Source organism: Mchenga conophoros, linkage group LG17, assembly GCF_057382185.1.
Source record: "Mchenga conophoros isolate Kocher_MC1m ecotype Shallow Benthic linkage group LG17, M_conophoros_male_GT1.1, whole genome shotgun sequence".
Classification (NCBI taxonomy): Eukaryota; Metazoa; Chordata; class Actinopteri; order Cichliformes; family Cichlidae; genus Mchenga; species Mchenga conophoros.
Genome location: NC_140542.1, coordinates 39,482,209 through 39,499,460, shown reverse-complemented (window position 1 = coordinate 39,499,460; position 17,252 = coordinate 39,482,209). Strand labels below are relative to the sequence as shown.

Sequence of the window (17,252 nt, the reverse complement as noted above, 5' to 3'; positions counted from 1 at the left end):
AAAGACACTGCGTGCAGATAACCTCCGCCCTTTTATCCAGCTGATGAGACGCATGAGCACAGTTTGCGTAAAAATCCTGTTATTTGTGATAATTCAGCACTACTGTGGCCAATCCTGCAAAGTGTCACAGCTGCGAAACTAAATATGAATGTGTGCATGTGTTCATTACTACTGTTCAGTACATTTACATTGTCAGATAAGACAAATAATGGAGCTGGATCACGTGGTGGCACAGTTCTAGTTCACTTACAATATAAATGTTCAGGATTTTCAGTGAAACGGAAGAAACAGAGTTGGGTCAATTTTTTTTTTTACTCTTTCCTTTTTACAAGTCAACGTGAAGCGCAGACTTTCAGCTTTATTTTTTCATAAATTTTGTATTAAATGTTTAGGAATTACAGCCGTTCTTATACAAAGTCCCTCACTTGCTTATGAAGTAACTGAATAAACTCCGTGGTTGCACGAATATCGCAGCTGTCGCCTTGGAGATTCTCTGCCGTTCAGTTTTGTTTACCATGGCAACGCAGCCTCCTGAGCCGAGTGCGGTAAGGCTCTTCGGCTGCGTGCACCTGCTGACAGAAGCTTCATGATGCGAAAAGCATCAGAGGAAATAAGAAACAGAACGTCTGCGAACTACAGAATCCAAACCTAAGAGATCGGCCTCTGCAAAAGCGAACCATCCTGTGCTGCAGGTTGATTTTTAGTAATAGCATCTATGACAAACTGCTACCACTGCAAGAATGAAACTTGCAGCACGTCGGTTTTTCTCTCCCCGCGTTTCCGCTTAGCATTAGAAGCTCGTGGGTTTTGTGGCCACAAATACGAGATGTGAGAGACTATCTCACAGAAGTGGAGGAAATATTATCGAGCAGCCTATTTATGGTTGTCGGCACACCGAATAGCATAGAAACGGTTCACATGTGCCACGTATTTAACGAGGCCGTCGGCTCTCCTTTCTTTTTTACACCTGAGTCTGTTCTGATTGTGAGGTTGCATCATCATCATCAGAGCCCCGCCTGCTGTCTGCACAGTGCGCTGTCTGCACCGACTGTTATTTGTTACTCTGTGCATTTAAATCCCTCCGCGTTACATTTACAAAAACAAAACAAAGGACAAGTTTCACAAAGTAGCGTAATGAGTTCCAATTTATTCCACAACTGATCAGACACACATTCACATTTTCGTCGTTACAAGCAGGCCTGCTTCACTCTCCTGCTGCTGTTCTTTCAACCCAGACTTCTTTAAGACTAAACAGCTGTTAGGTTCAGGCAGATCCAGGTTTCTGTCAGGGGTGTTGTGAGCCCTCACTGAACCGTTTGCTCAGTCTCACAATGCAAGTGCATTCTTTTAACCTTTTTAGGCAACGGATTAAACTAAAAAGGCCATTTGGTGTTCCATCAGCCCATCCTCACTCACCCCGACCCCCCTGAATCACCGTCATTTCCTCCCTTTGTTTTTCATCCTTAAAACAAAACACACAAACCCCAAAATTTAACATAAATGAACCACAAGGCTCAGTTTGGCTCTGCTGGGAGTGCGCCACACACGCCTGCTATATACTAATCTTACAAGATATACAAGATGACCTGTTTTGGAGTGCAAGTGCTGCTTTCAAATTTGTGTCACATCGCAGACGAGGCCGATGGTAGGCGATCTCAAAATGTCGCTGTGGCGACAGGCCGCTAGCAGCTGATAAGATTTGCTATAAACTGACAATACAGTCCTATAACTTATGTACAATTTACTTCATCTCCATGTGAGTGCAAAATAAACGTATTCCTGACGCGACCGAATGGCTGGGAAAAAGAAACGAGGAGGTAAAACATATTTACAGTATTACAAAAAAAAAAGGTCACAAATCAAAATACCTGACAGACACCAAAATGCAACAGATATGGCTTCATGACATACTGAGAACGATAGCTTAAATTCAACAGCAGAACATTTTTGACATTTAGAAAACAAAAAACAACAAAAAGGAGCGAAATCAAAGACGAGAGAAACACCAAGCACATGTGAACGTGTGATTGTGGGATTTCACTCCATCCGATGCTCATTTGGTAAACAGAAACTTTGGTAAAGTGAAAATAAATACACACAAATTATTCATAAAAACCCCCAAAACATCCTGTTGTTATCAAGTATTCCGGTTCGCGTCGCAGCTCCTTACGTAAAGCTGCTGCTACTTCATCGATCACACGTCACTGGTCCTTCCAGAAATACAAATAAATAAGCTCAATTTAACCTCATTTGGCTTCTGTTCTGTACAACAATCATAAATGTAAACTGAGACAGACTGAGCGTGACTTAAGGCAGTAAAACAAAAAATTAAAAAAAAATGTAAATACAGGAGGAACCCAGCAGTGGACTGAATGATGCAAATGGTCCCAGCAGGTCTATTTGGGTGGCAGCGGGTTGTCGGGGGTTGCTGGAGACGCCACGTCCTTGTAACAGTTATCGATCTGCTCCTTGTACATCTTCATCACCACCGGCCGCTTCAGCTTCATGGTGGGGCCTGCGGGAAGAGCAAAGAGGATTCGTGCTGTTTAACTCCTGCGAGGTGTAGAGTGACTGCAGCCTGAGCCGTACCAGCGCATCACCACATACATCCTCCCGGCCTGCTGCAACTTATGTTTCTCTGTAACGCACTTATTTGAGCTACCGTACTCAATATCACATGTGTTTTAGCTCCAAAAAGGCAGGAAATACCCAAATGTGAGTAACTGTGACTACAAATGGATGTGAAAACATCATCATCGTGCATCTTATTAAATGTCGTTTCAAAGCCGTTGTCTAATAAAATAAACCGCGCATTCGCTCACCCAGCTCTCCTCCGCCGACAGAGAAGTCTCGATCCAGGACGACCCACTTCTGAATGCGCTGAGCGTTGGAGGTGGACTTCTCGTTGACTCTTTTGATGCCCTCCTGGATGGCAGCGTTGACCGCAGGGTCTCGTCCGCCTGAGATCTCGGAGACGCGCGTGGCCTTGCTGCCCAGCTGCCTGCACAACTCCACAGCTTCTGGCGTCAGCTCGTCCTGTGGATCGCCCGTGTCTGGGTTCACTTGGCACTGGAGGGTGAGGAAAAAAATCAGTAACCAAAACAGCACGATTCTGAAAATCCCAACTGTGTAGTTTCTCAAAGCGACCACCAGGTGTCAGTGCTCCTTTCCTCACTATCTGTTAAAGCAGATGCACTGATGCAGTGAGCTTCTGACACCCCCCTCACTCCTCCCCTGTTCTCACTGTCTGAATCTTTACCTTGATGGTGAGCAGCATGGACAGAAACTTCCTCTTGTCTCCGACCAGCATGGCGTTGCTAATCAGCGGCACGGCCTCCTTCACCGCATCCTCTATGGGGACGGGAGGGATGTTCTCGCCGCCGGCTGTGATGATCAGCTCTGTGAGCGAAGAGAAGAACAAACCTGAAGCAATCGGCCTGTAACAGGATATAAGACTGAAAGCAGAACTGATGCTCTTCATTTAAATAGATAAATAGAAATCTGGTACAGTTCCAGCAGAGTGCGATTTAGCTCAGGCAGTACCTTTAATCCGCCCGGTGATGAAGAGGAACCCGTTCTCGTCTTGCTTGCCCAGGTCACCCGAGTGCAGCCAGCCCTCCGCGTCCAGCGCCTCCTCTGTCTTGTCGGGCATATTGAGGTAACCCATAAAGACGTGGCGTCCCCAGAAGCAGATCTCGCCGTTTCCCTCCTCGTCTTTGTTGTGCAGCTTTGTTTTGCACCCTGGGAGCTCGATACCGCAGCTGCAAGAGAGCAGTCGTGTAACTCACCAGCGAGTATCAGTCGTTCCCTGCAAGCCGTCAAACCAATGCAAAGAGAAAAATGTACCTGGTGAGCTTGAAGGCATCGTGGCGGGAGATGGTGTGAGGGCCGCTGCTCTCGCTCATGCCGTACAGTTCGCAAAGAGGAATGTTGAGGCTGAGGAAGAACTCCAGGGTGTCTTTGGTGATGGGGGCGGCGCCTGTGTAGCACTTGGTGCAGCGGTCCAGGCCCAGGGCCTTACGCACCTTTTTGAACACAAGCTTTTTGGCTACGTGATAGCTGACCGGAGCGCTGCCTGGTGCCGAATTCCTGGGGAGAAAGAGTGAAAGAGAACGCAGCGTGAGGTGGAAGGCTATCCCAGCTGATGGAAATAAATAAATAGTTGTTTCAACAACAATCCTGCATCTGCGGTGATGTTCCACAAGAACATTTCAGCAAACTGAAACAGGAACCTCCCACCTCTGAGGAAACGACTCAGCCCCTTCTTAAAAAAAACAAAAACATATACTTACTGGTTGAGCTTGCTCAGATTGGTCCGCAGACCCACGTCTTTGGCCCAGGCAGCCACTTTCCTTCGCACGGTGGAAGACTTTGCTCCAACAGCTTTCATCTTCTCCTGCATCTTCTCCCAGACACGTGGGACGCCCATGAAGGCCGTCGGACGCGCCTCCTTCAAAGTGTCTACCAGCGAACCCTGTAAAAAACAGGAAAATACAAATAAAAATCACACATTTTCACAACTTACACAAAAAGAGGAAGTGTGAAAGAAACAGAAGCCGTTTGTGTAACAGACGGACTACAGAGCCACGTGAGGAACCAGAGGGGGGCGCTATGCTACTTTTCTGTTACAGGCTAAAATTGCTGTAGTGCAAATGTGAGGGTGATCAACGGGGGAGGGGGGGGTTACTTAATTTTACATCATTTAAATTACTGATGGGTATTTGTAATCAGACACTTGGTTCTTGTTCTATAGCAGCCACAAAGAACCATGACCGTACAGCAGGCCTGTTATATTGACCGTACTGTGCAGGTGAACCTATTAAACGGGCTGATGAGCGTTTATTTCGGGCGCCGGCGTGTTTGTGTTGTCCGTTTGTGGTGTGTGTCTCACCTTCAGGGCGTCGGGCTGAGCGAAGTAAGTCACCCCTCCGATCTTCATGGCGATCCAGATGTCGACCATCTGGGCCGCGATGTGGCTCAGAGGCAGGTAGCTGACCACCACCTCCTGAGCCTGGGAGGCCGCGGTGAGACTCACATGCTTGGCGGTGGAGTAAGCGGTCCAGGTTAGCTGAGAGAGTAAAGATGAGGTGCTGTGATTGTTGTGGGCGCACAAGTGTTTCACATCTTTACTGTAACAGTAGATCAATACTAATCAACTGATTAGAGGCACATTGCCTCACAAAGCTCCTGAGGATGTGAGGATGGGTGGAGCTTACGTTGTCGTGGCTGAGCATGACTCCTTTGGGCTGGCCCGTGGTCCCTGAGGTGTAAATGAGCGAGCAGCACTGGTTGGGCTTCTGGCTGGCGATGATGGCATCGAGGGGAGCGTCGGGCTCGTCGCGTCCAAGCTCCAAGAACTCGGCCCACTGTGGCACGCAAAGAAAAATAAAAACACTTCGATCGTGCCTCTTGTGCTCAGCAGCTTCTTTTTATGCACGGGAGTGTGCGCTTACCGTGTACAGGTTTGGTCTCTTCTCTTTTAGTTCGTCTTTGTACTGGACGATGGCTTTCAAGTGTGGCAGCTGGTCTTCGATCTGTGGACGGATGTGAAGACGATCAGTAAATCCACTCGTGGGATTCCTTCAGTATAAGTTACTACTTTTACAGCTTGGTTTAATAAACGCACATATTATTATTATGTTTTTTTGTTCAGCTGTGCCTGAAATCTGTTCAGCGTGTTGCTCCACATCCACGTGTAACTCACTCTCATCTTACCTGAAGGATCTTCTGCAGCTGTTTGTGGTTCTCCACCACGATGATATTGGCCTTGGAGTTTTCTGCTACATACTGGCACGCCTCAGGAGAGTTGGTGGTGTAGATGCCCACAGCAAACCCACTGTGAGACAGAGACACGTCACACAGTCAGCTATAGAGCCATTTACTTCTCTATATTGTTCCAATCGAATCAATATCCAGTCATGTTGATTAAGAGGCCTTCCATTTGCAGATATGCATTTGATAAGTCAATATAGATATTGTTCATTTACTTCCAGTCGCCATGGAAACAAAAGCTTGCAGGTGAATCAGAAGCGCCGAGTTGCATTCAAGTCATACGACGGATGAATTGAGCGCTCTTGGTGGAAATGTATCAGAAATGCATCAGCACATGAATCAGGTTTGTGTTGCATCTGTGCAGCTGCTGACCAAAGGTATAAGTCAGCCAATCAAGTGAGAGCTTTCACCAAGGTACATTTAAGACTTTTAAGACAATTTGTTATCACACAGAATGCAATTAAACATTCATTCAGTAGTCTCGCAGTTATTTGCTGAAAGTGTGACTTGACTGACATCTACAGGACGCCTGTCGCTGTAAATAAAACTGACCTGACCTGAATCAGCGGCAGACTGAAGTTATTTTCGTGGCACTTTTCATACGTAAAAAACAAAACTATGTTCATCAAAATGAAGCGCAGGGCTGCTCCCAACAGTGGGTGGAGAACATGCAACATGCAAATGAAAAGCAAATCACTTTAACCCTGCATTTCAACAAAGCAGCAACATGTTAAATGTTTGCTCTGACTGAGCTGCAGATGCCCGAAAATTCAGATCACCTGACGACATCCTGATGTTACCACAGGAGAACCAGTCCTCCCCGTCTGTCTTTTTCTTAACAATCTGATGAAAATGGGTCAACAGAACCCACCTGACCTATGACAGCACTGTTTTACTAGAATACCTAGCTCCCGCTCTAAAAGACAGTGAGATATGATGCAGGATGCGATTCAAATGTTTTGCTTCGGTGTGGAAATCTGAGCCTTAAACTGAAGTTTCCAAACATGACCTGATTGCATTCATCACGACCGGTTTGTTGACATTCCAGCTGACCTTTTTGTTGTGATCATTACGCAGGGAGCGGCGTTTAAGCATGCACAGTATCGGTATCAGAGTGCGTGGAAAGAATGAGCTTCTCTATAAACAGATTTAAGACTTTTAAGAATCAAAGCAAACATGAAAATGTCACCAGAATCGGCGTGAAAAGACCCGGTTCAGCATAACAGATGTTTGGTGATGTCAGCAGCTGAGCCGGGGTACATCTGGCCTCAGCCAATCAGTGCCTTTAGACTCTTACTTTGGCTCAAGGGTCTCAGTTTCTTGGAATTTCTTGCACTCTTTTTAGCGTGTTGGATAACAAGCATGGGTTCATTCATAGTGAATACTTATGCAGCAAAGCTGAGAAGCTTGTGATTGCTGTTATGTGATCAGTGCACAGACACAGAGTACAAACACAACACAGATGGATAAATAAGCCTTAAAAAGCACATTAGCATTATCAGGAAAATGCACTGATTGGATCTAGAGCAGGGCGATATGACCAAAAATAGTTATCGCGATATAGATTTCAAAATTTGCGATAACGATATAACTGACGATATAATTGACACTAGACAACATACTTTACAACTCCACAACTTTATTAGTGAAAAAAAACATCTATGTATTTTCACTTAAACAAGCAGCTGTTTTTTATGTGCATTAAAATAAATATAAAAATGTAACAGTGCAAATTCCTCGCTGACAGTTTAACCAAAAGGCATTTCCAGTGGAAACTGGCCGACACATCCTCAGCATAACCATGTATAACATCCACAACACTTAAAAAGAGGTTATACACACACAATACGGTAACATTATGTTGAAGCACAGTACGTATCACTCCGCCAGGCTCCTCCCTCGTCATCATAAATAATGCTGTTCCAGGTTCAACATTGCAAGTGACCAATCACCTTCTCCTGACGTCATCCGCGACCTCGAAAAAAGCAAACGCCTTCAAAAAATCTACTTCACTTGCGAGAAGAGAAACCGCCTCTGTAAGGGCGATATGTATAATGCTTACCGTTTATTAAAGAAAAGTATCCTGAAATGCAAAGAATTCAAGTTCCCGGATGGGCGGACAGAAGCGGTTTCTCTTCTCGCAAGTGAAGTAGATTTTTTGAAGGCGGTATTTTTCAAAGACACAAAGACATTGGTCACTTGCAATGTTGACCCTGGAACAACATTTATTATGACGATGTGGGAGCAACGCCGACACGAGGATATCAGCTCATCCCTGCGGACGACAGCTGTAACGCTCCGGCAATCCATCAAGCGGTGCGGCTTCGTAGCTCAGCAAAGTCGTACTGAAACATTTAACAGATTTTTGAGCGCCGTGCACATAAAATCGTTTCGAGGTCAGTAAACACAACCAGAGTTCATACATAAGGCACACGGGATTATAAGGGGCTCTGTCGACTTTCAGACAAATCAAAGGATTGATTTTAAGTTCCAAACAACACGGTAATAACGACGGCCCGCTAGCATGCGCTACCAAAAATAGTGCTTTGTTGTGTATCTGACGGACGAAAGCTAAACCAGTTCCACACCAGTGAAGCTGCAGCATTTTTACAAACCAGTTCTGGCTCATCTGTTTCATTCAACGATCCACTTTCGCTCTTCTCATTCTGCATCGCCTTTTTCACCATGTGCGTATGAAAACAAAGGCACTGCGCATGCGCGTTTTACCCATATTTTATCGTGATATTTCATTTTCTTGTCGTTGCCCCACATTACACCGGTATTACCGTGAACGGGATGATATGGCCCAGCCCTAATTGGATCCACAGCGGATCAGTTCAGAAGAGGAATCGAATCATCGCATGTATGAGCACAAGCTCTTGTAAAGTGAATCGAAGTTGAGTGCAGCACCCCAGTGAACACGCATAGTTTCAACCATCCATCAAAAAGACGGTATTGCTCTGGCACATAGGACACACGTAAACATCAGCATGTAATAAGATATCCACAGATACAGAGAGCAGGAGGATTAGGGTCATGTAAAGGAAATATTCAGGGCTGACGATGAAACTCACCCCGCCAAAATGGCTCCGATGTCTGCGACGAACCACTCAACGGAGTTGAAGCCCAAGATCCCAACGCCGTGGTAACGCTCCAGTCCGAGCTGTAAAAGCCAGAGCGCACTTAGAGTCACAGCAGATCTGGCACAAGTCTCACTTCCATCGTTGCGATTGTTGTTACAAATCCCTTGTTTAATATTTACCTTTTGTTATTACTTCGGGGTATTTTGTATTTGACAGGATAAAGCTCAGAAGGGTCTGCTTGTTACAAACTAGAGTGCAGACAAATACATGCACCAGATTTAGCCTGATGTTCTTTTCACGAAACACAGAGACAGTTTGAGCCGTCAGGTCTTCCAGCTGATGCAGGTGGGACCTGAGGTTAGCTGTGCATTACATTCAGCTGCAGCCAGCATTCATCAAGTCGTTCATTCATTGTTGAAAGATAATAATCAGGTGTAGCTGACTGTGTTAGGGAAGCACAAAACAAAAACTATCTGAGCTTTATTTATCGTGAGCGAGGGCGAAGTTCAGGTCTAAGAGTTGGATTCGAGGTTGGTTTGTGTGTGTGAGACGCAGAGAGAAACGTCCGAGTTTGTGTGTGTGTCAGTAGAAATGAGTCAGCCTGCTGTCTAACTTTGCAGAGTTTCACGTGAAACAATGACACGCTCTGTCCTGCTGAGACCTCGCCGTCTGGCCTGACATTTCAACCCTTTGGTGCGGCGACACGTGCTGTCTAGACAGACTCGGCACGAAGACGAACGGACGTTAAAACGGCTCGAAGAACTCGAGGACTGTTGTTGGAAACAGAAATGTGTTGATGCTGAGGAAGCCCAGCTGCTCGGGGTGAGGGGGCAAAGAAAGGTTTTGGCACCACACTGTGTGTCAGAGCTGAAAGCAGTAATTCTTCTTCTTCTTATTGATTTATCTGCTTTTTATCCGTTTTTTATCATCACTAAGATTTCGTCCAGGAAATGTTGGGATAATCAGATCCAGAGAGTGTCTGCAGTTATTCTCTCACGTGTAGCGCACAGCTGTGCCCGCCAGCTCTTCGCTACTGCTGGTTATATTATGTTGCTGCCTGTGTGAGGCAGCACACGGGTCAGGAAGGCCATAGCCATCTTTATCTTTCTTCTTCTGGCTGAACAGGAAGTGCATTTGGCGTTTAAAAGTCAGCCAAATCAAATCTGCGGAGCCGTCTGCTGTGGTGACAACAGCAGCCAAAATTCTCTTTCACTGTCTGACAGACGAGCCACCGTTTCTGAGCATTTGGTATTCTTGCTCAAAAACTGAACTCAGCTTAATTTTATGTCCTTAAAGTAACGAATCAACCGTAGATGGAAACTTTTGCAGCGTTACCCAAAGAATAAAAGAAAAACTACCTTCAGGAAGCTCTTGGCAGCGGTGCGGCAGGTCTGGTAGTAATCTTTGTATTTCAGGCTTTTCTGCTGGTCGCCCTCCTTCCAGCACAGAGCCGTATATTCGCCGTAGCGCTCCACGGTCGAGACGAACATCTGGTTGACCGTCAAAGCGGGTTCAGCGGCCAGACCGGACTCCTCCATCCTCAGCTTCACCTCTCCATCGCGCTGCGTCGTCCACAGACGGGGTTCTGCTGCCGGCACCGACAGGGAGTCTGGGCGCTGGGCGCTCACTGGAAGATGTGCAAATAACAGTCAGAGAATCGATCGAAGGCGGGCCTCGGCAATAGATCTGTACGCATCTGCCGTCCTTGAAAACTGCGACAAACACCCTTTATTTAAGGTGTTAATGGCGATACCATCCAGCTGCAGGCCTACGATAAATCTGCAAAGTCACACGGGTTCAAAACTAGTGTCAGCCAATGGTAACAGAGCTGGCATGAGTCACAGTGACAGCCAAGAGTTAGCAATCGCTTCAGGTTGGCTAGAAATGACAGTCTTTAAAAACAAAAAGTGGTATCATTTTAAAAGCTTTATAAATAATAAAATATAAATACAACTTCCAGCACGCCATGCGAGTGTACCGATGGACTTCCTGGTTAAAATTATGATCAGATAATCTTTAAATAAAACCGTCTGTTTGCCAACAATCTCCGATTATCACTTATCGTAGGGGGCCGAGGACTTGCACCAAAACTCTGACAACAAAACCAATCGATTTGTAATCGTTTCTGCAGGGAAGCCCCGCCTCCATGTTCTGCTCTCACACTCAGAGACAAACTGCCAGCAGGATGTTTGAATATGCAGCAGAACAGCGTCACACGGAGGGTTTATGACTATTTACGATTCATTTAGAGCAGGGCTGTAAATACTCTATTATGAAAAAGCCACCAGCAGTTATTATTACATGTTAAGAGTTCCTCTTTAAGAATCATTATAAACGAATGATAACGAATGTCAATTAACTTTGGGTCACAGTGCAAAGTTCCCCTTTCGTGGTTATAAACAGATCGCGGAGCAACGCGTGTGCCGGGGTTTTTCCTCACTCACTGAGGCGGGAAAGAATGTCACCGTTTAAAGGCAGGAAAAGGGAAGTGGAGCTCGCTCTGCCGAAGAACGCAGAGTTCATTCACGTCTGTTTGCTCTGCTTCCTCAGGAAGGAGAAAAAAAAGATAACATCAGCATTTACAGCGAGCACAGAGATGGGATAAAACCCGAGGTCACGACCTATCTGTACGGATGCTTGAGCCTAAAAATGAAACTGATGTCGTCTAATTGTACGTCTGCATGCTGCTTATCGCAATTCTTCCAGCGCCGCCCTGGTGAACGCCGGATGCTCGGGAGCGCCCGAGAAAGTGTAAACACGCTCCCTCTGCACTCACCTGCTGGTGTGTTTGAGCTCTGCTCCGCGGGGACCTCTGTAGTCTTGGTGCTGCTGGTGGCTGCGTCATGGGCGCCGGTCTCCTCTTCCCTTTCCCCTGCGGACTCTTCCTCTGAAGACTCACTAAAGAAAAAGGAAGGAGAAAAAAAACACAGTTACGTGTGGGTCAGCAGGTGGAAGAGGGTGGGAATCCTGAGAGCAAAGATCATGCCCTCATCCCAACTGTTGTTGGTGTAAACACCGTCACTACCTCTCTGTAGGCAGTTCAAACAAAGAGGGGCTTATTTTAGGGGCGTGTAACTTGTGTTGACGTACTTTGCTGTGTCCACGATGCCGTCATCGAGGGAGGCCGCGCTGTCCACTGTAACACAGGGCGACTCCAGGAAACCGACTTCTCTGGGAGGCTCCGTCACCCCTGACATGCTGGTGGACTCGCACAAAGTTACTGAAACAGAGGATGGTCAGGGTGTCACAACAAGGAAACAGTTACACACATGACTGAGAGGCTCCAAGAGAAAGACCCCTCCCCCCAGCTGGATCCCAGGAGTGGAGCATTTGGGGGATTTGTGCTGTAATAACTAAATAATTTAAGTAGTTTGCTATTTAGATCTTAGACTATAAAGAATCATAACTGACAAAGAAATAAGATCCAAAGGAGCAAATACTGAAACATCTGGCTTTCCTTGTCTAATTAGCGCACAGCTCAGCTGACACCAACGTGTGACAGCCAGCAGTGGGCGGTACTCACAGAAGTCGTGCGTCCTGTAGGGCACTAGGTCATGTAACCCTAACTCTAACCCTTGCAGTTGTAGTGTTCTTGCAAAGTGTCACGAACCTGCCCGACTTCTGTCTCGTGATCAGATAAAATGCAGCTGCTTAGAAATCTCACCGAGATCATTGCGACCATAAAAAAGCCGATCTCTGCTCAGGACGTGCAGAGAGCGACCTGTGACGCACTCAATCGCACAGCGAGAAGAAACGGCTCGATTGGATCCGACTTCATGAGCTGTTAAAAGCCTGGATGATAACGCAACATATGGAGCCTGGCTAGCAAACACACGTTACAGATAACGCCGTCTTTCTACTAATAATTGACTGTGACTGCTGCGCTTGGTCAACAAAACACCTCAATAAAGAATATTTACACTGCTCCACCCTCCTGGTGTCGAGTGGAAGAGAAACGGGAAAAACAAAGGAAACTGGTGATGATTGTGAAATAATTTTGAAAGATACAACAGAAAGAAAGTGGAAACCCCAACTGAGACATTAGAGCGTGTCCCAACTGGGACATTAGAGCGTGTCCCACCTGGGGACATGTTCCCTCTTCTCTCAATGATCTTGTGATTTACATGCCAAGCCGACCGTACCACCCCCTTCCCCTTTTCCTGCCTTTCCCACCATTTCGTTCATCACAGGAACCACGTCAGACCTCTCTATCATTCAAACCACTGCTGTTGCCGAGCTGGACACCCCCTCCTCTCCCTTTCCTCTTTGGTAAATCACAGGACTGATCTGTTTATGTAAGAGGGCTGAAAACACATACCAGCAGCTTCATCTATCTGCTCTAGCAGCAGCACATCATTTCTCACCTTTTGGGGCCCATGGGGGGGGGGGGGGAAACAGAAACAAACAAGCTCCAGAGAGCCAAAAATAATTTTTGTGACACATTTGAAACATATTCCCAACCTAAACTTTCCATAGTGGAATAAAACACAGGTCAGCTGGATTATTTCATGTATGAATTGCATCTAAACTGGAAGAATTCATCACATTTGGCCAAAAACATGTCCCTGAGGTGCAACATGGGCTTGATTTGGATTTGATCAGGATGTTTAAAGGTCTCTCTGTGGACGCATCGCCTCCGGTGCAGCTGCAGATTCCTCTGTTGCAGTTGTGGGTGGCTGAAGGTGGAGGCAAGCAGGCAGGCCTGGGACTGACAGGGGGCAGATATTTAAAATCACCTCCCCTCCTCTTATTTCAGTCACTGCTGCGTTCTTGTGACGTGATGGGGAGGATTCTGAGCGTGACGCTGATCTCGAGGTTCAATCGCTCATCAACCCTACCAGTCTGCAAACGGACATGTGAAGGCTGAATATAGCCTTTAGAAACCCAGTGAGCTTTCATCACATTAAAAACCCCTGAGACGCGTGCCTGTCACACAGGCCTGGTATGAATCCCCCCCTGCTGTTCATCTGGCAGCAAAAACACCTTGAAAACATCCATCGGTGGTCAAGGTTATTGATCCATGAGCAGGCTAAGAATACATTTCCCCGGCTGCTGTGATAAACTTTCAGTTTTTCCAATCAATAATTTTTCTTCTGTGGTTTTCTGATAATCACCCATGAGAAATATGTGGATTTCCCATTTAATTATCTCTCAATCACCAAAATCACAAACCCATATCCTTTAGAAACAAGCCGGAAACCTCTGATTCTCTTACCTGATATAGATTAACCCGTCAATCAATGACTGATTGAGCCATGGCTTTACTTCCTTTACAACAATGTTTCTAATACTCAGTGTGTGTGATGGAGACCTGTACATGTTTAGCAGGTTTGGCCTCTGTCACCACAGCAGCAACATGGATGGCTTTCACCTTGTTTTCAGGATGTGAAAAACTCCCATCTAAAACAGATTCAGTACCCAACACTATCAGAGCAGCTGTGGCCCAGGAAGTAGAGCAGGCGGTCTACCAATCAGAACAACAGTGGATGGATTCCCCAGCTACTCCTGTCTACATGTTGAAGTATTTTGGGTAAGATATCAAAGAAAATGCTTGCATTATTTTTTTATTTGTTTGCAGTAAAAAGGGCGTTAACTGAGTAGAAAAGGTCTGGACTTGTTCTTTCAGCTCTACAGAGCTGCCGAGCACATTTTTTAATCACTCAGCTAATAAAACGACTGTGCCACAGTTTAGCTTTCCATAGCCCGAGGTGACGTATTCAAATGCACCTGTTTGAGAAGTCACAACCAAAGACCCAACCAATCAATGATCAGAGTAGCTGCACCATCATTTTCTGCTGACTCTCTGATGCTCCTCTTGATGAAGCACAGCCATTCTGCATGCTTTTGTTTTCATGAAGTTTCCTTGTCATAAGACAGCACAGCCAGTGCCAAGGATGAATCATCTGACGGATTCAGCACAGTTGTGCAAAATGCTGCATCCACTCAGGGGGGGGGGGGGGGGGGGGGAATTGTACTGCATAGCAACAGCTGTTTCATTCAGAAAGGGAACAGCAGCAACCCCCCCCCCCCCCTATTCCTTGAACAAAAAAGTGTCTGCCCCAAAACCAAATGAGGGACTCTCCCCGAAACAATACCACCATGCTTGCAAACTTCACTTGGGTTAATCCCCTTTTAAACTGTACAGTCCAAAAGTCCCCCCCCCCCTCTAAATTTTAATTTTTCTTCACTCGAGCTCCATTTCTGTTTGTCCAGAGTAACAGCCACCTCACTTCACCTAAAGCCACAGTGCTGCTGCTCTGAACGAAAGTCAGATACAGTGAATTCCCAAAAATCAGTGAATGTTCTCCTCCTGCTTCCATCCAGCTGCTTCCACGCAGCGCGCACTGGGCGTCATCCTCAGAAACCCCACGGTACACTGGGCACATTTTTTCCAACTTAATCTATTTGCATGCTAAGCAGACTTTTGTTAATGGCTATTTTAAACGTGAACCAAATTACAGGGAGAAATACAGATGGATCTGCTGGGTGGGTTACACCCTTTTAGGAAGAGACCAGGTCTGAGCAGGTTGTCTAGACACACCCAAGCCGTAAATTTAAGACCTTTTTTTCTGTAACACATTTATTATCATGTATTATCCTATTAACGTCTAAAGCAAGCTTCACTGAACCCAGACATAAAAAACTCAAATTATAAACCAGGAAATTGTAGATCTGAAGGCGAAACATCATAATTCAGAGTCCAATCTAAGGCCTGTAAATGCAACACGCACACACGCAGGTGGTTTTATTAACGGAAAAATCGTGACCAACCGGTCTCTGGCCAAACCTGATGTGTCGCCGTGAAACCCAGCTTAAAACAAAACCAGAAAAGCTCCACACAGGGCTCAAATACTCACACTGCATTGCTGGAAGCTGATTCTTATTCCGGTTTGGTTGTCTGTTTCTTCGTGACTAGATTTTTCTTTAATCTTCCGCTTTTTCTTCGTGTTTTCCGTTAACGCCGTGGCTTCAGTTTGCCGTTAAACACGCACCAACCGGCCACTGTCTACTCAAGCAGCAGATCATTCATTTTCAAACACACAACCGGCTCCGTGGGTCCCACCCACCCTGAAAAAAAAGAAATCCACCCAGGGTGGGGCCTGTCGGTTTCCTCCGGTCGCACCGCCCCCCTCACAGCACCGCCATTCTGATTGGTTCAAACTGCTCACACCACAGGACCTGGTTTCCATACAAGGCTACGCAGGGCACATGGACACAGAGGGGGCGGAAGTTGCAGTGAGCGCACGAGCTCATCTGCCCCTCCCTCCTCCACCCTCGAGCGTACACGTCGCAGATATGCCGGCTCGAGGGGGGCGGGGGGTTACTATCGGACAAACTGCAGAGCCCTGACAGCTAGCGCGGCTGAGCCTGTGCTTGGCTTTAGCTTCATAACTTTCCACTGACAGAAACGCGCACTTCAAATGCACCACATCCTGCAACCTACATTATTATAACTACTGCACATGCTCCTTTTCGTCTTCATTAAAGTTTACCAACGACGCCAATTTATGACATGTAAATATAACATAACAAATGTCCACCTACAAAAGAAGAAGCTGAAAATCAGGTTTTTTTCTTTTTGTTTGACAAATTGACAACTGCTACATTTTACTTTCATACTTTTCTATTTGTATTCCACTGCAATTCAACTGGATTTTTTAAAAATCCTCACTCGGCTCCAGTTCACTGCTCTACTTAGTTTAGAAATGAGGACTTTGCAGTAAAAAGGTGACCTGGTAAACTACAGAGCTCCGACCTTAAGCTTGACAGACCAGTCCTGTATTAATGGTTTTATGAGTCACAACCTAATTGCATTAAAAACAAAGGGATGGGAGGGATGCAGATAAACGCTGTTGACACACACTGAACTTGTGTAAAATATGTAAACAAAGCTGTAATGGGGAACGAGTCCACGACCTCTCGTGAACTGCATGTTTCCCCCGAGGTTAATGAGGGTGTGGAGTCACAGCTGAATTTACAGTACACATCCATCCGTAGCTCAGTGTGAATGTCAGTGAGCTGCTATCAATCCGGTTCACACACAAAAATATGCCGGACGTGTTGTTTCATGACTATTCACTCATGTCCATTGGTGTCACCGATGAATGAAAGAATTTCCTTAAGGCAAATTTCCACTGAAGTCCCGCCTGCATCATTCGAGAGGTGAGGCAGTTCAAGGAGAGGAAGAGGAAAGTACAGAAATGTCCTCCACGGACTAATTACACGAAAACACACACACACACAGGATTAAACCTTCACTTGGGCATTTAACCTCACAAGAAATTAATGCCACCTATTTTCAATATTTAATGATATTTTTTATTCAAAAATTTAAATTTTTTTGCAAATTATAAAATGCGCCTGGATATGCATGGCGTATGTTAACACATGATTATC

General features: G+C 45.9%; 1 protein-coding gene across 1 annotated transcript; it reads right to left on the bottom strand.

Annotated features, from left to right (window-relative positions):
• Positions 1-1,127: 1,127 nt before the first annotated feature.
• Positions 1,128-16,036, bottom strand: acsbg2 (acyl-CoA synthetase bubblegum family member 2). Its single transcript, XM_085251890.1, has 15 exons — positions 15,713-16,036; positions 11,946-12,075; positions 11,632-11,753; positions 10,214-10,482; positions 8,847-8,935; positions 5,716-5,836; positions 5,454-5,534; positions 5,217-5,366; positions 4,892-5,068; positions 4,293-4,474; positions 3,847-4,089; positions 3,544-3,761; positions 3,260-3,399; positions 2,823-3,069; positions 1,128-2,515 (listed from the first exon to the last, which is right to left on the bottom strand). Exons 1-15 carry the CDS (start codon positions 15,717-15,719, stop codon positions 2,397-2,399), a joined length of 2,295 nt encoding a protein of 764 aa, XP_085108016.1. The 5' UTR covers positions 15,720-16,036; the 3' UTR covers positions 1,128-2,396.
• Positions 16,037-17,252: the final 1,216 nt, after the last annotated feature.